Here is a 20,970-nt window from a genome sequence, read left to right as displayed (position 1 = left end):
TGTTTTATTGTTCTAAACAAATTAAAGAAGTCATCTCAGCAAACCACACATACAGCTGAATTCACACTATTTGGAAATACTTATTTCTATGATTCTAATCTTGGAGAATAAATCATCTAGTCAGAATGCTACTGAACAAGAGGGTGAACTATAGTTCACTATACTGGCATGCAAATTGTAGATTTAGAGGTCTTCGTATGACTAGCAGTAGTAATACGATAGATCCACTTACCGCCTTTCACTTTGGATGGAGCGCTGACGACTACGACGCTACCGGTACCGAACCGGTCGGTAATAACGCCCTTCGGTTGCTGCGACGTGGCTAGAGCATCGACGTCTTCCTTTTCGTCTTCATCCTTCGCTTTGAACGTCACGTTACTCAGTTCGCCGAGTAATAACCTGAAAACAGATGAACCATGATGTATATTCTGATGTATAGGTTGCCTTGTTATGATGTTGCTACTGTTCAGAATTTCCAAAGTAAGACAGTAGGGACTTAATTCTGAGGAAAGTTTCGAACAGAGAGATGGCAGCATAAGATTGAAATTCATTGACCAAAATATATAAATCTACTACGGGCCTTGAAGTAGTTCAGGCTGTAAGATGTAGAAATTTTAGTTAATCGTTTTCTTAAAGAAATGTCAATTACCTAATATTTGAACAGACTGTACATCCTAACTGTCTCGCTCCTTCCAGCAGTAGTTTCAGTACAGTAGCTCGAGACACCGAATTTGCACGTGACAACTGTAACAGCAGATTGGTTGCATCTTCTAGACCTTCTTCGGAACATGCTTTTGATGTCAGAACCTGGAATATACAAAACAAAGCAATGCGTCATTGTTGCATTACTGTTCAAAGGTACTTCATCTATAATGGTTATCGACAACCCTACTGTGGCTAGCTAGGATTTGGCAATGATGTTCGCACCAAGTTTACAAGTGTTAACTGGGTTACCAAGCTTCAATTTTCTCAACATTTCAATTAAGTTCGTTTCCACATAAGTAAATTAATTTTCAGTGAAATCTATGCGATAAACTGAGTAAGAAGGTGAATCTCACATCTGTCCTATGACGATAACTTCTGGTTTTGGAAGCCTTAAAATCAAATTTCATAGAAATGACCTTATTTTCACTAACAATAACACAGTGAGTTGTTGCGCTATCTGGTGAGTGCCGGTACCCCATGTATCGATGAAGTGGCCAGGTGGCCCGCATTGTTACTTATCTACGCACATTGACGGCTAGTTGCAGTTGATTTTCCATTACGAGGCACTCCTCTTTTTCCTCACTTTGTTCGGCTTTTTTAGCATCGTCTGCTTTTGTTTCCGTTTTCCTAGCAGTAGCAGCCGGAGCGGGCGTGCCGATAGGTGCTTGGACAACCGGAACCGCAGCAGGAGTTCCAGCAGGTGATTCTGAAATGATATCATTTAGCAACTAAAATACACGCACGCGATCTATAACAGATTATACACATAACTAATCTAATGGATGCTATACAATAGTAGTGGGTATAGTTTCAGTATTTGAAAATAGTGTTCTATATTGTATCTATTATTCATGTACACGATCTTATATCTATTAAAATAAAATTCATTCAAAATGTGGCCAGGAACATTTTCTGTTCAAGTGATGATTTTAACTGAAGGTTGCTCAAGAACTCTTAACACTTATAGTGCTGTATCGCCCTTAATTAATCCCTCCTCAGAACATATTCTAGGCTTCTTATAATTGAATATATGGGTACCAGAGAGTGCTCAAATCTCAGGACTGGTCATCGGTAATGAAACAACCTTTCGAAATAAGCTTTTTCAATTTTTCATTTACAATTCAAAATAGAATCATTAAGCAACTTGATATCGTATAAACAGGGCAGCAATAGGGTCTCATGCAATGAATGGAAATTAGTGAACTAGGGCAGTATGCACGCCTATAGTATTATCTTATTCTCTTTTGCATCATTTTTTCCCTTTTCATTTCTTGCTTGCTAAGTTTTTCTATTTTCATTCCAATTTATCAGGGCCTCAGCCACAAAGTGTACAGCAACTGGGCTCCTTCCTTGCGTCAAAATTTATAGATTATCGTATTTATTGCTTGTATCTATATTATCATCAATACAATGAAAGTTCATTAATTCTTCACTTACCACCAGATGGAGCTGACGATGTATCCATGCGAGTTTCACCGGTTGACGGCTGAACAGACGGGGGAGCGCGATCTTCCGCCGTCACTATCACCGGTTCGACGGAGGTCGCCGTACCGACGGCCGCGTTCGGTTCCGACGACACCCACGTGACCTGAGCCGGCGGTGGCGCGATATTCGCGGACGTCGCGACGACGGTTGACGACACGCCGGCGACCGACGCGTTATTGGCTGCGGCCGCCGACGACGACGGTCGATTCAGATCCGGTAATCCGACCGACACGAGACCGAGTAATCGCAGCAGACGATCGGTCAACAACTGACTACGTTTTATCACAGGATGCGCCAACATGTTCATTAGTTGTCCGAGCGGCGAATTTTCGAAGTCGGCCGCGTCGACGTCTGCGTGATCGGTCGCCGAGCTCGAATGTGACCGCTGAACGCTTTTGCCTTTTTTGCTACTCGTCGTCGAATCTAACTTGATCAACAAATCCCAGAAATCCGACTCCAACGTGCTGCCGCTCGACGCCGAACGAGACCGACTCGGAGTTCCGGCGGCGCGAGCCGGACTCGACTGGTTCGATTTCGACGACGACGATTTACAAGAAGTCGTTTCGGAGTCTTTTGGAGTCGTTTCCACGTTCGAATCACATTTCGTCGCCTCTTTCGCTTTCTGACACGACGATGACGACGACAACTGAAGTTGGAAACTTTTCGCTAACGATATAAGAGTGTCTAATACGTGTCGGCAGACGACCGGCGAAGCTTGCGGATGTATCGACACCGACGTGCACGTGTTGTTACTCGATTTCTTGCCGCTGCGCTGAATTTGGAAGACGTTCGCGCGGCACCCGAGCGCCGCGTCGAGACTGATCGATAACCAAGACGGATGTGAAGTCCTAGACGATGACGACGACGCGTCCTGACTAGACGGATTGCTCGATTTGCGACGGTGTTTGCCTTTTCCGGATTTCTCTTCCGATTCCACGCGATTGTCGCTAGTCCGCTGCACGATCGACAACAAAGTGCGAATAACCCACGCGCGAGTCGGCGCGTGGTAACACAAATTGCGCAACACGCGATGTAATCTCGTCGGGTTCAATTTCGGCTCGTCGACGAACAGCAATATCAACAAACAAGTCAACGCCTCGTGGTCTAAAAGGTGGCGCCCGCGCATGTTCATGTTTGCGGCTGTCGCCTGCGTCGGTTGCGACTGATGACCGGGCCATCGCCAGGAATGCAGCGGCCTCGGAACGGCGCGGATCGCACAGCGCGTACCGACGCGTCCTAATCCTGTAATACAAGACGAAATGGGTCGATCAGAAATATGTTAGATATTTATTACTATCTATAGAAATAGTCAACAGGACATTTCAGAAAATGTGACAACGTATTTTCAATGTGGGCTGCTTTTGATTAATCATTGGTCAAGTTGAAACTTCATCAGGAAATCACGCCTGACTGAGCATCATCTCAGGTACAAATTCAGAAAACAAAAGCCCAAAACAAACCTACCACACTGACGCATGTAAATTAAACGAACTGAAAATCGAAACTTTTCTGTTTACCACCACAGATGATAAGAGTGCACTTTAATTTTAGTGATGAAATAAATCGCCACATCTTCTGAAATACTCCATACATGTATTTCGATGCTTGAAACCTCAGGTCTGTCAATGAGTGTTCTCTAGAGCAACAGCACCGAGTTTAAAGCCAATAATAGTACCGAGATAAATTCACTAACGAATGACATTTGAGATGCACAATTTTAGCGCAGATTTCAATCCGTTCAACGAAACATATTAAGAGACTAATTTTCTTAGGCAGAAAACAACAGTTGACAAACCTGAGTGTCTGAGAATAGCTGATAATGAGCCAAAAGTCGCACCTGCTTGTGCGAATAGGCGTTCCTGCATCACGCGACGATGTCGGTCTTCGAGTTCGCGTCGCAACGTCTGCGCTTCAGTCGCCAGCGTAGGTGGCAGCACTGCCAACATGCTGTCGTCCATGTCGGCGAGGACTTGTTGCCGAAGCGACGCCGGTAACGTGGCGATGAATCCCGCCGGGTCGACCGGCGCTTCTTGGGCGACCGTGCCGGTTTGTTGAGCCAAACGAGCGTGTTCAGCCCGTTGTTGCGCTAGGACCTGTCGGTTGAATTACGGATATACGTCAATAATATATCTAGATTTTAGGACAATTACCCCCCACATTGTTCAATGTCTTGTCAAGCATGTAGTTCATTTGCCAAATCAAAGGAAACTTAATAATTAGCTGCAACAGTTGAAACATCTGTAACTTCAGATCAAGGTCGAAAAAAAATCAGTCAAGACTCATGACAGTTGGAATGGTTAAGACTCGTAGAAAACATGCATCATTTCCCAACTACATGTAAACCAAAATCTAAGATACTGAGAAATCCAAATGTCTTAGATGCACTTATTAGCTCAATTAAGTGTACTAGTGAGCTTTGCCTAATTCATTGGAATTAGCAGTTAGTATTTAGGTGATTTAACTGAAATTCAAACATTAATTGAAACAAGAACGAATTGGGGGAGTAATTGTCCTAGTAAATATCATCGAATCCTACATGCTTCAAATGTATTAACACAACACGTAAAATAAATACTACGAACACCAAGAACTTACCTCTTCTTGAATGGCAGGTGGCAAGGCGGCGAGGAACTCCGGATTGACCTCGGTAACGGATCCGCCGGCCTCGACCGCGGCCAGATTCTGTTGTTGAGCGCGTTGTTGTATTCGCTGCAGACGCAACTGTTCGGCGATCACTTCCTGTCTGATATTCTCCGGCAAAGCGGCGAGGAATGACGGGTCGACGCCGTCGGGCACGAGGGGATCGGATGGAGAATCCGAACCGACCGGATTACCAGTCACGCTAGAATCAAAAACAAATCCGCTACATGAATTGTAGAGCAGTTGCTGACTGGGATGCCGCAACTGGGTGCAAATGCTGTGCAGTATTGTAGCATCCCTGGGCAAGATCCGAGTTTCCTCTCTCTACCCAGGGGCAGGTTGCATAGTCATGGCTTAGACTTAAGACCAGTCTAAGACCAACTTTGTTCTAAAGCCAATCTAACAATTTAAGACCAGTTTTAAGATTTAAGACCACTTTTGGACTTAAGTCACAACTGTGCAACTGGCCCCAGGAGCTTATAGCTACCTGGCCGGATATATTACTCATAAGTCCTGGGGGCTTCATCTCCCAATGGAGATATAGCGGGAAATAATACCAACAAGCATGAGCACAAACTATACTCAGACCTGGGCTCCTGTGATTTCTAATCGTAGCTTGCGCTAGAGTTGACATAGAAAATAGCAATTTAATTGAAAACGAATTAAAAATCATTCCGATTCTGAGAGCGCCGAGATATATTTGGCAGTTGTTGAGGTCTAAACAGTAGAAACTATTCTCAAATACGGTAATAGTCATAACCAGGTCTGCTACTGCATAGGTCTCTTAAGCTAACTGAATGTCTATTATCATGAAAGAAGACTTCGTAGTAGACTTTGAAGAAGATTTTGTGATTTTGAATGCTAACCTGGCTGTGGTAGATGAACTAGGCGCAGTAGAGGTGACAGGTGTAGAAAGTACTCCAGCAATTAGACACGGTTCAGTAGTAGGCGTACCCGTGCTGCTGTCGGATGGCGTGCTGTGGATCGTCACCGCGTCAGAGCTCGTTACATTCGACGGCTCCTCCGGAGTGATCGTTCCTCCGCTCGGAGGGGGCGCCGCTGGGGGCTGTAATTCTCCCAATCCGGCGACTAAATGTACGAATGGAAAAGGAGATTATCGAAACGAAGGTCTCACTACAACAGAAGCAGAAGTCTATGGAGCCACTTCATCTAAATTTAATTCTAACAAGGACATTTCTGCGTAGTGTCACAAGTTATTCCTAATTCGTCTTATATATTCTTAGATTAGGATCTGGTTAGAATAAATTCCGATAATGAACAAATTTTGATTGAAAGCAACAGAATTTTTACGAGACACTCCAATTTCACTACCTCGTGTAAACCGGGCTAAGGGCTGAAATAATTACGATGCAGAATTATAACAGTTGGATTTTATTGTAGGCCTTATCTGATAGAAAATGAAAATCTATATTCAACGAAAAGTGTGGACTAAATTTGAAATAACTTATCAGCCCCGATAAAAACACAACCAGTGAGAGGAACAAATAAATATCGTAAATAACAAACCGGGATTGATGAGTCCATCTTGCGATTCATTCTGCAGGATCGCTGCCAAACTGTCAGCGATCGACGATTCGACAGGTGGCGGTTCGATCGCGCCCAGGTACGACTGCGCCGGCAACCACGATTCATTGAAACGGTCGAAATTCTCCGCCTCGCGATCGATTCGCTCGATGACAGATTCGTGCACGGTCGTGTCCATCGGAGCTTCGCGCGAACTGTTCGACGCGCCGCCCTGGAACGACTGCAACAGCGGCATCGAAAATGGACCCAAATTTGCGATACTCGACGTCTCGACACCAGGCGGCAATCTGCGATTACAAACATATTAAAGAATATGTATTAGTATTAGAGTCGAATAGTGAGCAAAAATGTCAATTTCTCATAGATTTTTGGGTGAAAAATTTTTGTCACGTAATTCAGGCAGGTTTAAGTTCTATGTAGATAAAACCGGACCCAGTTCTATATATAGATCTCCATTTCATTTGAAGTTTCTAAGGTTAAAACTTTGGAAATGAACTGATCCTAACTCAAACTGAATCGAAAACTATGGGACTGGGTCATGGAGGTTAACTGAAATATTAGTCATTTACAAGGGTTTTGCTTACAAATGAAAACCCTAGGTGAACTAAAATAATCAATTCATTCTTTTCTGGTCAAGCAGGAATCAATATTAAACTGAATAAGTGAGCTTCATTTTGTAAGTTGCATCAGTTCTCCAAGGTGTGAAACCCAACATAGTACCAGTATGTGTACTAGGGCATTCTTAAGGTGATCATCATTTTCTGCAACTTTTTTTGTCTTTATATTCGACACGCAACCACGGTCTAATAATACGAACCTGAATGGCGCCGGTGGCATGCTTATTTGTACATTGCTGTCGGATGGCGTTTGCTGCAGAATACTCGGACGATCTACCGACTGTAATATCATCGGCACGCTGGTCAAAGAGCCGCTGTTATTTGACACGGGAGGCGTTTCTACAAACGGAGAAAATTGGCAGCTTTTTAACCGTTCAATAACAAATGAGAAAACAGAATTTTGATTAATTAATTGTTGTTGTTGAAATACTTTCTTCAGTTCTCCAAGGTGTGAAACCCAACACTGTACTGATAAGTACTAGGGCATTCAACGAGTTGATCATCATTTTAACAACATATGCCATGATCCGATAGATCGATGGTCACGGTTGCAAAAGCCTCACTTACCGGGTGCCGACGTCGTGCTCGGCGCGAAAGGACGTCGCAGAGCTTCCTCGACGTGCATCAATAATTCCTGCGCCACACGCTCGGCAGCCGTGACCTCACCGAGTGCTGATAACGTTGCCGTAGTAGACGACGCCGAGGTTAACTGAGATTGAGAGCTAGTCACTGCGTTCGTGGTCGTTCCCGTATTAGTGGTTGCAGCTGCGACCGAACTTGAAGCCTGAAAACGAAGATACACCTATGTAAGCATTCTGCATCGATTTCCGGATCTTTGGAATTATTTTTTATCTTCATCTTGCTGAGTACCACACTCAACATTTATATCGGGCTTGAGGGTTTCTCAATGCCTAATTAAGGGGAGGACCTGAGTAGAAATCAACCCCATGAACCCTGCATTGATGTGACTAGCAATGAGCGGCTCGAGCAAATGCCTGTCAATGGACACAATGCCTGTCATCATTTACACAGATATCTAATGAGTATCGTATAGGATACTGATGAAGGTTTATCATTTTTTCAGTAATTTCTTTTCAGAATCATTCTTTCCGGTAAATGTTTCTTTCAGTTCAATTCAAAACAAAAAGGCTGCTCACTTACATCGGTACGTATAGGTGTAGTCCAATCCATCGCTTTCAAACCGGACAGATCGTTCTTTTTCTTTTCGTCGTCCGTAGTGTCATCGGACTTTTTGCGTATTTCGCGTCGTTTCGCGACTTCTTCGTCGCGATTTTTTTCCAATGTTTCTACGATATCTGGTTTTAACACTGAACGAAAAAAAAAAAAAATTTAATCGTGTGTCTCCCCTTTATCCTCGGCAGAGGAAGGCAAAGTCTATGGCAAAAATCTACAGACCGTTTAACCTTTTAAGCTTAAATGCTGTTCATTATGATACTCCAGTACTTCCTAAGATTACAGATATTGAGTATATACTTACACAGTACACAATCGTGCATACTATCGCCGTCTAGCACACGTGATTCCTCCGTCCAACGTGTCAGGGCGGATGGAACCGACGCTAAGACTCCCGTACCAGTTGAGCTATCAGCGTACTGATCCTGTAATATAAATTTTCAAGAATCTTAGCAATTAAAACATGTTCTTGCAATTTCTACATTGGCCATCAAAGCACTAAAACCCACAAAAGATTTACAATAAATTTTCAGTCAAGAGGCAAATGATTTGTAAAACAAAAAATCATGACTTGTTTTCAGAATAATTGATCATGGCCTGCAATAGCCTGACTTTATAGTCCAAACTCCCAAGTGGGGAAATTGGTAATTTAAAATGTGTAACAAGATGGAAATGGTGGCGAACGGTATATCAACAATCTAATTTCATAATGGTAAGTATCATAGTGTTTTGTATTTTCTCAAATTTGTGTTGTCTGAAACGTACTTTTTACCCAAACCCAGAAGAATTCAATCGAAAAGTGTTATCTTTTAATGAGAAATAAATGACACCGCATCAGAATAACCTAGAAATCACTCATTCCCACACCGAGAGTACTTTATTGGTGTGATATGAAGGATCCATTGATAACTGCATCATTTGCGAAGTGCGTGCGCAAATCAATTTCAACCGTACCTGGAACAAGTCTTCGAAGATGTCGTCTTCGGGCCGCGAGGATATAACACGGAGATCATCGGAAACGAGAACGCGAGCATTGGATGAGTTTCCTTGCGACGATGAAAGACTATTTGTAAGCTGTAGAAAATCTGGACCCAGCAACCTTAAAAACCAACAACGTTTCAGTCATTTCATGAGTCAATTTCATAGATTTGTGTCAGACAGTTCAATTGTAGGATTCAATTTGGCAGAGAATTAGAATTCACAAATAGATTTTTTTAGCTAAGAGACAAATCAATTAACACAGTCAAATATATAAGACATAGACGGAAACTGCTTTACTTTAGGTGCCATCACTATCTCAACGAATTTCCCTTTGCTTTTTAGCTTTTTTACAAAATTCCCTGACTTTTGTAAACATAAGAAAAATTCCGACGTTTCCCTGATTTCCAGGTAAGTGGCCGCCCTGTTTCTGTCACATACGCGGGAAGGGATGCATCAAACACAGAGAAACTGCCCGTACCACGCCGTGAATTGACAGGACCAGACAGCAATTACTAAAATCCATCGGCCACACAAACTACACTTGATCTCTCACCTTTGAAGTATAGCTGGAGGATTAGGATGCCTATTGCCGCTGCCTGCGTAATGAACATGAAGCGTTTGAGTATTCGGATTGTATCGATACGTTCCTCTCTGTCGCCCGAGACGGTGCACCCGCGCCGCCATGTTACCGGACACGCCCGTCGAACCGTCCGGATGGCGTACGAGTAACGGATGACTGGAGGTTACGTTCGAGGGCGCCGGCGGCACCGAAGGTAGCGTGTTTTCGTTGCCGTTGTCGACCTCGGGAACCGAGATGGGGAAACTGTACGTTCGGAACTGACTGACCAACTGCTGACCTGAGGTAGAAATTTGGAAATTATTCAACTGTTAACATTGTCCTCGTTATTACCAACGCAATGAACCCATTTTCTGTTCAAACGCGTTTGGAAAAGCTTTTTTCAGCATGCATAGCAACTTTGGTGAATATAATAAAATCTCACAAAATGACCATTCACACCATTTCCTATACACTTATATACTTCACACTACATTTTCCAGAGGAACATATTCAAACTGTTCGAACAGGATTCTTATGCCTTATGAGTATCATCATCTATCATTGGCCATCGGATACATTTGAAATCATAGAACAACATCAACACATTGAATCAGGAGAATAAAAGTATCCTTACTTGGTGGAAAAACATCTTCCAATTGTACGAATAAGTCGTTATCCTCGTTCATTCGAGCTACCGAATCATCCATCATATTGAAGTCAGCCTCCATATCTGAACCCTGGTAAATGAGATGAGTCAGCGTTCATTTCGATATCACAGCTCAATTGAAATATAGTCGCAATATAGGTAGGAATTGGAACAAAGTCACAAACATGAATCAAGAATCTGGAATGATGGACTAACTTTTGATTTGTTATGGTAGCTAAGTTTCTGGGATTGTCGAATTTCGATATATCGCATCAGAATAACATTAAAATCACTCATTTCCACACCTTGAGTACTTATGTGGTGTGATATGAAGGATCCATTGATATCTGCATCATTTGCAATATATGTTTTACACTTCACGAGCTACAAAAATATTCTCGAAGTCATATGTAATGCCAATAAATATATCGAATCGGAATATGCGCAAGGCAAATCAAATCTTTTACCGTAAGTAGAATCGGACTGTATATAAGTATATAACCCTTGCATTTCATCGGGTTTGAATTGATCTGAATTAAGCAGCATTTCGCAAAATTCATGTTTGGCTCTTCCAACAGAGTTATGAACATAGAAATACCTCATCATCGTCTTCTTCTTCGGTTTCCTCCTCGTCATCGACGTAGCTTTCATCGACATCGTCCTCGCAAACGTCGTCGTCGTCATCGTCGTCGTTCTCATCTTCAGTATCCTCATCGGCGACGCTGCACTGATCGGCGTTGTCCTCTTCACCGCCTTCCTCATCGACGTCCAGGCACGAAACTAAACCGAAATAATGACCAGAAAATTGTAGTACACTATCACTCTTCTGGGTTAAAGCGATGCCCATTTATGAATGGATTGCTTACCAACTATATTATCATCATCTTCATCTTCTACTTCATCCTCGTCATCGGACATATCCTGAGTGATCATTTGCGCATCACGAGGATCCGACGACGCAATCACAACTGTGTCCACTTGCGATTGTTGACTATTTTCAGCTGTGAAATGATAATACGATAATCGATGAAATTAAAGAATTGAACTGATCAGACACCCTGCAAGAATCAATTTTTTGCATGAACTCCAGAGTAGTTTTAATGATTGTCAAAATTGTTTTCATCTATTTCAGCATAATGATGCCACATTTTAGAGACATGATGAAATTTCCATAAACAATCATTGTTAAGATTTCTGATGCTACTTTCTGCCCATTTACAAATTCTGATTATTTCATGTTACAACACAAAATTCTGCGTGAGAATCAGATATATTTCTAGGGTTCAAATGTTATAATTCATTCATTTTCATGAATCCCGTATTGATAAAAATGTGTGGTCAATAGAATATTCGATTTCCCTGGAAATACAGTAGAGTTTTCCAGGTTTTTTCTTTTTTACAAAATTTGTCAAATTCCTTGAGTTCTCACAATTTTTTCCTAGATTTTTCTCCCCAAAGTTTTTCAGGTTTTCAAGGTCAGTACCCACACTGTCATGGTTCTTTTTGCAGTATATATTTCCTTACTTGTCATGATGATGTCTCCTAATACTTCGGTTTCCGGGTCGTCCAACGTTTCCCGTTGCAGCAGGTCGTCCAAAACTTCCTCGAGATCTGTTTCGCGGCAACTGCGCACGCGCAGCTCCGGCTCTTCGACGTTCAACGCGATCGATTCCTCTAAATCGCCGACGGCATTCGGATGATCGGATACGTCTTCGATTCGCACATCTGTTCCCTGCTGCGCAGTGATCGAATCAGCCGTATTACGCTCGTTTGTGGCCGCTTCTATAAACGAATAATGCCTCAAAGTTTATTTCCGAAAACCTCTCGAGTCAGAACGATACATCTATTTTATCTTGCTAAAGCATTTCAAATCCGTGTTCTTCATAATGCTGGGATTTTACAGAGTTTTAATTGCATTCATTACAAAGTGTTAAGTCATCTGTATCAAACACATTGTTCCTACAGTCACATGAATTCAAAATTCTAGTTCTTCCCAAGTATTTCATGATTGATTTTTTTTCGATTTTCCCAAAAGGAAATGGAAAGTTGGTGAAAATGAACATACCACCATATTTCAGAGAAAACATTGACATTTTAATGATGACCAATTTTGAAGAAAAATTGCTGGAGAAAAGTGTCCTTTGGAGAGCAATTGGCATCCCAGAAATATGCTACGCTAAGTTTAAAATGAATTTCCAAAATATTTTACTGATTTCTAAAAAGGTTTCAACGTTTCAACCTTCCAAGCATTGATCATGATTAATCTAATCTAACATCCTTCGCTGAGGAAATGAGGAAATTGATTACGTTTAATCTTCGTTGATGTTGATTAAAGAATGAACAAGCTTTCGAAGGCGCTAGATTTATACTCACCGGCTGAATTCATAGCCTCGGGCGCCTCATGCACGATCGACTCTGTGAATATCAGATTTCCATCCGACGACTTATTCTTCGCCGTTTTGTTGCCGCCAGTAACCGTTTGTGGCTGATTCACGATACGCGATAGCGTTTCCAACGGTTTCAACACGCAGTTCATCGTGTTTGCCATGTTCGGACTCGTCAGGTCGAGACTGTGCGGTATACGCGCCAAGTCGGTGACCAGTCCTCGTTTGACGAGAATCCTCACCATGTTGTTCATCGTTGCCTGTTGCCCCTTGAACACCTGGTTCGGCACTTTCCCGGCGACTGTGCACGAGTCTATCATGATGCTGATGACGTTGGCCAGCGACTGGACCTTGTGGTGTTTTTCGGCGCTTTCCGACAAAACGAGCGCTCGTTGCAACGCGGCTTTGATCTCGTTGACTAAAGTAGTTTGCGCGTCCGGGCAGCTGTTGCACGCGGACATGCTCGCTACGATTACACGCGCTAGCGCCGGACAATCTTTATCTCCGGCAGTCTGACAGGGCGGTAACAGATTGTCTAATATGTACGCCAAAACAGTGCAATCCTGAAACGACAAGAACAGTGACTTGAAGATACCAAGATCAAAATGCAGTTCTTCCAACGTCTCCGGGGTTACTAGTCCAATTAATCCTATCAGTACGTCTATAGGACAGTGCGGAGCATAAATCAGTGATGGACTTTGCTAGTACACTGCATTGTGGTGCATTTATGTAATTAGTAATCAGTTTTTATCTCTATTGAAAGATAGCAGCACCTGTCGAACTGATATATAAGTAACTGATGCTACGCTACAATGCGCTGCGGCGTATACACACTATAGCGGTATACCTGTTATTCAAAATTCTAAATTATTTCCAGCACTTTCAGGTATTAATTAGCCAGCACTGAAAGGGTTAAATGAAATAACATACCTCTGCTATTGATTCAGTGAGACCAGCGGGGAACATATGTTGCGCAATAAGGGTAGCTGTATGCGGATAAGACCTCACTAGTTCGGCTAACAATCGCAGGATCGCCGATTTAGGGATCAGCGGCCGATTCTTTTTCTCTTCCGCTGTTTTCGATTCCAATTTTTCCTTCAAAGCTTCCTTCGCAGAATCGGACAGCGATGAACTGTTACACGTTGCAACAACTGGTTGCTGCAAAGAAATGTGGATTTCGTTCATTGCTTTTTCAAATCTAAGGTCGCTTATGTTGCTTATGGAGTGTTTTATCTAGTTGCAATCAATTGTCATTGAGGGATAAGTTTAAACATGAAAACCTAATTTACGTTTACATCCACCTCAATTATATAACGTCTCTGCAATCATCTAAATTACGCATTCTTATGTATCTCATTTTATGATGAATAAATACTAGTATATGAAATTTCTAATTTTAGAGGAGAAATAAGATGTTTTCGCATCAGAATAACATTGAAATCACTCATGCCCACACCGAGAGTACTTTATTGGTGTGATATGAAGGATCCATTGATAACTGCATCATTTGCAAAATTGCAGAAAAGATTTTCTGAAGATTCCACCTATTTCCCCGATATAGGAGCAAGATGGGTGTTAAGTGGAATTTTCACATTTTTCTACACCATCCATTTTAACTTTTTCATATTTTTTCACCAAATAAAACCTGGATTTTTCACATCTTTCTCCACCTGCTTATTCTAGTTCCAGTCCCTAAATAAAATAACCCTTTATATTCAAATTTTCACCTCTGAAACTTGATTCGAATTGTCATCGTCCTGCGCGTGTAAGTCGATATTGCTATCCTGACGTACAATCTGCGTACACATGATATCTTGTCCGTCTGTAATCTCTCGTGCCACTTCATTCACCACCTCTTGTATCGCCTCTTCTAACGTCTGAGCAGGTTTCACGGCCGAGCTGGACGCCGAAGTTGCTGCATTTCCACCATTATCTGAATGATGATCATAATTTGTCAATTCAGATTCATGGCTTGTTTCCACATCGTCACATTAGTTTTCAAATAATGTTTCTAATTCATATATCTATTTATCTGACAATTCAGCTTAACTAATAGAGCTAACAGTGACGAACACTCAATGATATTAAATTCAGAAATTATTGCAGTGCACTTCATTTGAATACATGAATTGTAGAATTCGAGTGTCTCATAAAGCAGATAAATTTCATTGACACTGAATCGTCTGAAATCTCAATATATTTACTGAATGAGGTAGAACTTCACGTAGATAAAATTCTCTAGAATTGTTTCCACATTCTTTTGTTTCAAAAAGGGTCTAAGCCACAACAAATCGAAGTAACATTCGATTTTCGTATCTTCGCGAAACTCACTTTCTTCTTTTGGAATGATGTACTGCATTGCTAGTCCTTTGAGCAACTCGTGTACAACTCGTTGCACCTGTTCGCCCATTTCAACCGGTTTCTGTTGACCGAGCGGAGAGATTTTCAGGATTTGAGCCGCGTTTTGAGATGACAAACGGCTCTCATCTGCAAAAAAAAGAACCGTCAACGATAAACTAAACCAAATGCGATGAAAATTTACTAAAACCGAATGAAAATATACAAACCTTGAAGCGCTGATGACGTGTGTGTCAAGGCTATACGATATACGTCCTTCGCTACTTGTTTGAACAGATCAGGGCACCGGCACGCAGCTGGACTGAGAACACGTAGAACGTAGTGCATTTCAATGGCACCGATGCTCGAGTGAGCGACGCCGGTTACGCTGGAATTGTTGCCTGATTGTGGATGACGAACGACCTATAAATAAACATACAAACATAGCAAGCTGTATGTATGATTAAATATTCAAGGCAGGCACAAGTCCGATCTGCCTAAGCCGATTCTGGACCTACAGATTAGTCATTCCTAGATATAATGAGTTTTCAAGAAGATTTTAAGCCTATTCGAGACTGGAAACCAATAAACTGGAATGAATTACTATCAAGTCTGCTTATATGTCATTAGCTATCATTCCCACTACGTAATCACAAAATCAAAAGTAAATATGGAGTAAGTTACGAATTGTGAAGTCGAATTAATAGCTGAATAGCAATTACATTCAGCAAGTTCTTATTCCATGTAAAACGATGAACTTGCATCTTAGAGCACAAAACTTTCATTCAATAGACTTTATATATTATTGTAGACTTATCGGTATTTCATTTCATGCTGAATAGCATGAATGAAATTCCTAACTTCACCGAAGAAGTAGAAAGATTTCGCATCAGAATAACATTAAAATCACTCATTCCCACACCGAGAGTACTTTATTGGTGTGATATGAAGGATCCATTGATAATTGCATCATTTGCAAAATTGAGACGATAATAAAAATTGTGCGAGTAATGAATAATACATACGCGTTCCATCGTCTGTCTCAACGTGGTCGGTTCTTCCATGACATGACGCAGCAGCAACGTAGCCAACGACGTAAAACCTTGGAACGCCGACGACTGATTCAAACCGAGCAACAGTTTCGGGCCGTCGAGTTCGGCGAACAGCACGGCGTATTTGTGTTCACGCGTTAACCTCAGTAGTAATCTCATTACAGCGTGCAAACTGTCCGGTTCGACCGGAATACCGATTAAGCCGCAACATGACCTAAAAATGTCATACGTTTCTATTATCAGTATATGTACTTTCATATTTCCAAACAACTAATTTTCCTGGGCCATAGATGACAAGATATCAGCCAATCTAGGCAAACTCTATGACCCTGGCTATCAAGACATGTCTATTAGAAGCCCTATACATCGGGATTTGGTTAGATGGATGTATTCAGTGACTAGGAAAATTAAGCAAATATGGGCCAGCTGTATCTTGAATACTTATTCACAGTATGACATCTGTAAGTGAACCTGAGCACGGTTTTCTGTTTTGCACAAATGAGTGAAGCTATTTACCTGATAATGCTGGCAATCTGGTCAGGAAGTAGACAAATGATGTTGGATATCTTCTCCGAAATGTCGCAACTAGTATCCATAGCACTTGCAGCAGCATCTTCATCTACAAATATGAATCAATCACTTCACGATAACAATTCTATCTCAGATTATTAACTTCATTTGCACTAAGTTAACAACTAAGATCCATGGAAAAGCAGCAACCAATCTTGAAGCAGGGCCAGTGATAATTCAAGGCTTTGGGCGACCAGTCTATTTTAAAATTCAATTTCGTCAATAACCTTTATACCTTTCTTATCCTTGTTTTCATCTTTAGGAGCATTCTCTTCTTTCTTTTCGCGTTCTTTGGCCGCTTTTTCCTTTTCTTCTTTCGTCGGTAATGAGAGCATGATCGGCCGTCTATTTCCGGTCTCTTCATTGACTTGAACCATCGAGTTGAAATGCACTGTGTATCTACGTCGACCAGCGGTAAATCTGCAAAAAAAGAAATATCATTCAACCATCCACTTATTTTGCTCTCATAATCATTACTAATTACTAGGCAAGTTTTTTAATGTTATCGTAGACTATGACACTTCCGGTAGGAATCTAAAAATCTCAGCTAAATCTCTCATGGGTCAGATAGATGAAGTCCAGAATTTTCTCATGTTTTCTCATATCATTACAATTGGCGTTTTTAACATTTTTTTCATAACAAAATACTAGGATTTTCACATTTTAAATTTCAAGGAACACTAACATAAATGGTTATTGAACACAATCTGGACAGATTAGAATGAAATTTCTTAAACTTTAACAGAACATGTTAAGCTTGTTAACTTGGCTTGTGTAATGTGCCCCATGGTATACGGCATTTTAAGGATCATACATTAATTTGTTCACATCAATCGAACGCCTGATTTCAATGAAGACTTACCGTACACTGGTCTCTCCCGCTCTATACGCGTCATCGATACTTTTATTGTTGCTCGCGCTGTAAGTACACCATCTACCACCGCGATCGTCAAACCACTTCCATGTATGAGCCTCACCCTGCAACATCAACGTGATTCATTCATCTTAAACAAATACTATGTGTTCACGCATGACAAAAGAAATCATGTTTCAAATTTTCTAATACTGGAAATTCATCTTGGAAGATGCACAAGATCGACTTTTCGCAGCAAATAAATTCCAAATTATCGAAAAACTACTGCTATAGATCAAAATCAGGAACTTTTGGCAGCTAAGTATGACAATTCAGTTCTTACCAGAAGGTGCTTGATTGCAGACTTTCGTTGACATGATATGGAAACTCTTTCATACTGGTCGATCAGCAGTAGCATGGGAGCTATCCATCTAGAAATAATCAATTCATCCGTGAAATTAGGCACGCAATTTGATTAGATGTACGTCATTTCATAGGAGCATTTATGGAGGCAGCTACTCTATGATTAACTATGAAGTTTTTATGGCTTGTCAACCTACTTTGGAGTAGTCGTTACTTTGGCGATACTGAGACACTGTTGAGAGGCATCTAACAAAGCGACAAGTTGATCGATAAGCCCTGCCTTCTCTAATGCTTCAGCACATGGTACTTTCATTTCCTGAACAAAAAGAACAACATTACTACGTATCAAAACCTTTATCCATCATAACTAATATCCAATAGATATATAATGGTTCCATAGTAGAAATATATGATAATAACAGGCCTGGCTAATGATTTTATTCAAGTTGTTTACAGTTATCTAGTGGATAATTGACATATTGACAATTAAAATTTCATTGTTACTATGGTATTTATCCGCCGGTTATCTTTAACCAACTTTTGAGCAACCGACCCTCGAACTGGAGAAAACTCGTTACCTCAAACAGCAGACTCAATAAATGTAAGCGTGTAGCGAGTTTCGAAGCGTTTGCTACTGTTGATAGATGACTGGCCCATTCTTGGATATTGCAGGAGTCTGATACGGTTAATGGAGCCGAAAGTTCCACTAGTGTTATGGACAACTCACAGATCTGAAAATAAATCGTAAGAGCATGATTAACATACGAGTAAAAATGTACAAATTTCAACTTGTTGTTGAACACTTAATACATCTCAACCAGTCTTCAAGAGTTTTAAATTATGATTCAGTCATAGTCATCAAAATGCATCGGTCATCAAAACAAGATAAAACAATATTTCTAAATTTACTGACCTGTTTCATCAGATCTTGTAACATTTCATTGCGCCATGTTTGGCCATTGCGATTTGTAACGACAACCAGCAGGTCACAGACACGATACACGGTTTCGGGGAGAGTATCCAGTAATGATAAACAACCTAATATCGTAATATATGCGAACTCTATGAATATTCAAATATTTCTCTATGTCAAATCAAAACTATTCAATGCTTGTATCGTGATGAAGTTTAAACCTTAAGACCGAAATCTAAAATGATAAACTTGTAACCCCATTCATACATTGAAAGAGATTATAAGGTATTTTATCGTATAGCTAAGGTAAACACCAAAACTGTCGGAATGTACTGAACCAAACTCTAATTAGGAAACAATTATTTAATTCTTTATTTAATTACCGTGCATGACTGTGTTTGTAAACTGATCAAGGACACTTTTCTCCAGTGGCGATTCATCTTCCTCCTCTTTTTTCTGTTCTTTTTCTTCATCCTGAAAATATCATATCACCAATCTTGACTGAAGAAGAATATCGCCAATTTCTCAGAGGAAAATTCTTTTCATGATGCGCTTATGTATGTGTATGAAGGTACTGCTTACTACCTTAAAGAGTTATTGATATTGGATACCTAGTTCTACTTGTGCTACTTAAAACTATCTTCCCTTGCTGGGGTTTGAAGCTTATGGCATAGAAATTTACAGCAAATAACCTGACTAACAGATCGGGCAGCTACATAGAGATCTTCAATCCATGGGACTGAACAAAGAGCAAAAAGCCTTATACATATATTCACTTGGTTACAAAGTTAATGACTACTGCAGAAATAATTGTCGAATTAAACACAAATTCTTATGATTGGCTAGAATAATGAGTAAAGATGAGCGAGAAGTGACTCGGTTTGATTTCAGGTTTTGCCACAATAATCAATTCATACCAACTAATATTGAAAACATCAGACGATCGGCACACACAGATAAATACATTTCTAAGCTAACAATTTCTGGCTGAAAATCTTTGCTGAATCAAAACCATCAAGAAAATATGATGCCAATCACCAGCTCATGGATGATTTGAACCAGAGGAAAAAGTATGAAATACAATCTACTCGCATTATTTACGAAGCGAAGACATTTGCAATGGGGTGGCCACTTTGAACCCATTTACAAATCCTCTGAGTGTTCCCCGATTTATTTCCAAGTGATTGCACAAAAAAATTCCCAGAGAGAGTTGGACAAATTTCTAGATTTGAAATGTTATAATTCATTCAATTTTCATTGAATCACGTACTAATAAAGAAACACACGATCAATTATCCGAATTCCCCTGAGTTTTCCAAGTTTTCAGTAAAATTTGTCTCAAGTTCCCCAAGCTCTTCCTTTTTTTTTCTGATTCCTTGAGTTTTGCAGGATTTCCAGGTCAGTGGCCACCCTGTACGACATAATCACTTGCAAGCGAAATAAAAAAATCCATGGCCAAATGAATACCGAACACGTACAGAATGCTTGGTTAATTACCTGGTCGGTTGACATCAGGATATTCTCACCCAGTGACATCGCGATCGCGCGAAGCATTTGGTCGTCCTCGGACAGTTCCAAATCTTCAGCGTTCGACGACGAGGCCGACGACGCCGCCGACGCCGCCACCACTGCTGCTGCAGCTGCCGCCGACTGATCCTGCGGAATATTTACAGATCAATAACAACACGACGTCACTATTCGCATCATTCTCAATCGATCGACTGAATCGATCAATCAGCATGCAGATATACGGGCAGAGGAGGTCGAGTATCCTAACAGTCAACGTTTGACCACAAATACGGTAGTTTCGAACAACAACGAAAATAACGAACGGATACAGAACGATTCACCAACACAGGACGAACAAACAAAAACAATCAACTAAACCGAAAACTGTATCTAAACCTATCTCCAAATGTTCCCCATTTCATTGCAATCTATTAGCTTTTGGATGCAAACAATTCTACATAACTCTATAAAAGTAACTACGATCATCAGCACTTTCCAGAATGATAATCGCATTCGTCTTTTACTTTCTGAGTTAACTGCGTAATGGTGGCATTTATCTAGAAGCGGGCTGCGTTTTTAATGAGAATATATTAACGAGACACCGGACAGTATAGGCA

The 20,970-nt window shown here is 40.9% G+C and overlaps 1 protein-coding gene across 1 annotated transcript in view; it reads right to left on the bottom strand.

Annotated features, from left to right (window-relative positions):
* Window positions 1–20,970, bottom strand: part of LOC141901868 (E3 ubiquitin-protein ligase HUWE1-like) — a 44,106-nt gene that overhangs the window by 7,405 nt on the left and 15,731 nt on the right. The window contains exons 29-60 of the mRNA XM_074789403.1: window positions 19,228–19,318; window positions 18,845–18,969; window positions 18,510–18,662; window positions 18,129–18,247; window positions 17,912–17,999; window positions 17,578–17,693; window positions 16,951–17,135; window positions 16,662–16,764; window positions 16,119–16,359; window positions 15,324–15,516; window positions 15,088–15,243; window positions 14,484–14,689; window positions 13,687–13,914; window positions 12,746–13,319; window positions 11,897–12,154; window positions 11,239–11,373; window positions 10,971–11,152; window positions 10,361–10,463; window positions 9,721–10,024; window positions 9,141–9,285; window positions 8,491–8,611; window positions 8,154–8,320; window positions 7,560–7,776; window positions 7,193–7,331; window positions 6,358–6,662; window positions 5,697–5,919; window positions 4,786–5,032; window positions 3,986–4,283; window positions 2,143–3,432; window positions 1,233–1,411; window positions 650–807; window positions 233–399 (exon numbers count right to left, since the gene is read on the bottom strand). Of these exons, the coding sequence (XP_074645504.1) occupies window positions 233–399; window positions 650–807; window positions 1,233–1,411; window positions 2,143–3,432; window positions 3,986–4,283; window positions 4,786–5,032; window positions 5,697–5,919; window positions 6,358–6,662; window positions 7,193–7,331; window positions 7,560–7,776; window positions 8,154–8,320; window positions 8,491–8,611; window positions 9,141–9,285; window positions 9,721–10,024; window positions 10,361–10,463; window positions 10,971–11,152; window positions 11,239–11,373; window positions 11,897–12,154; window positions 12,746–13,319; window positions 13,687–13,914; window positions 14,484–14,689; window positions 15,088–15,243; window positions 15,324–15,516; window positions 16,119–16,359; window positions 16,662–16,764; window positions 16,951–17,135; window positions 17,578–17,693; window positions 17,912–17,999; window positions 18,129–18,247; window positions 18,510–18,662; window positions 18,845–18,969; window positions 19,228–19,318 (7,216 nt within the window). The remainder of the gene's footprint in view (window positions 1–232; window positions 400–649; window positions 808–1,232; window positions 1,412–2,142; window positions 3,433–3,985; window positions 4,284–4,785; window positions 5,033–5,696; window positions 5,920–6,357; window positions 6,663–7,192; window positions 7,332–7,559; window positions 7,777–8,153; window positions 8,321–8,490; window positions 8,612–9,140; window positions 9,286–9,720; window positions 10,025–10,360; window positions 10,464–10,970; window positions 11,153–11,238; window positions 11,374–11,896; window positions 12,155–12,745; window positions 13,320–13,686; window positions 13,915–14,483; window positions 14,690–15,087; window positions 15,244–15,323; window positions 15,517–16,118; window positions 16,360–16,661; window positions 16,765–16,950; window positions 17,136–17,577; window positions 17,694–17,911; window positions 18,000–18,128; window positions 18,248–18,509; window positions 18,663–18,844; window positions 18,970–19,227; window positions 19,319–20,970) is intronic.

The sequence above is a fragment of the Tubulanus polymorphus genome, chromosome 3 (assembly GCF_964204645.1).
Source record: "Tubulanus polymorphus chromosome 3, tnTubPoly1.2, whole genome shotgun sequence".
Lineage (NCBI taxonomy): Eukaryota > Metazoa > Nemertea > Palaeonemertea > Tubulaniformes > Tubulanidae > Tubulanus > Tubulanus polymorphus.
The sequence above is the reverse complement of the archived record's forward strand: the minus strand, read 5'-3'. Positions and strand labels throughout refer to the sequence as shown.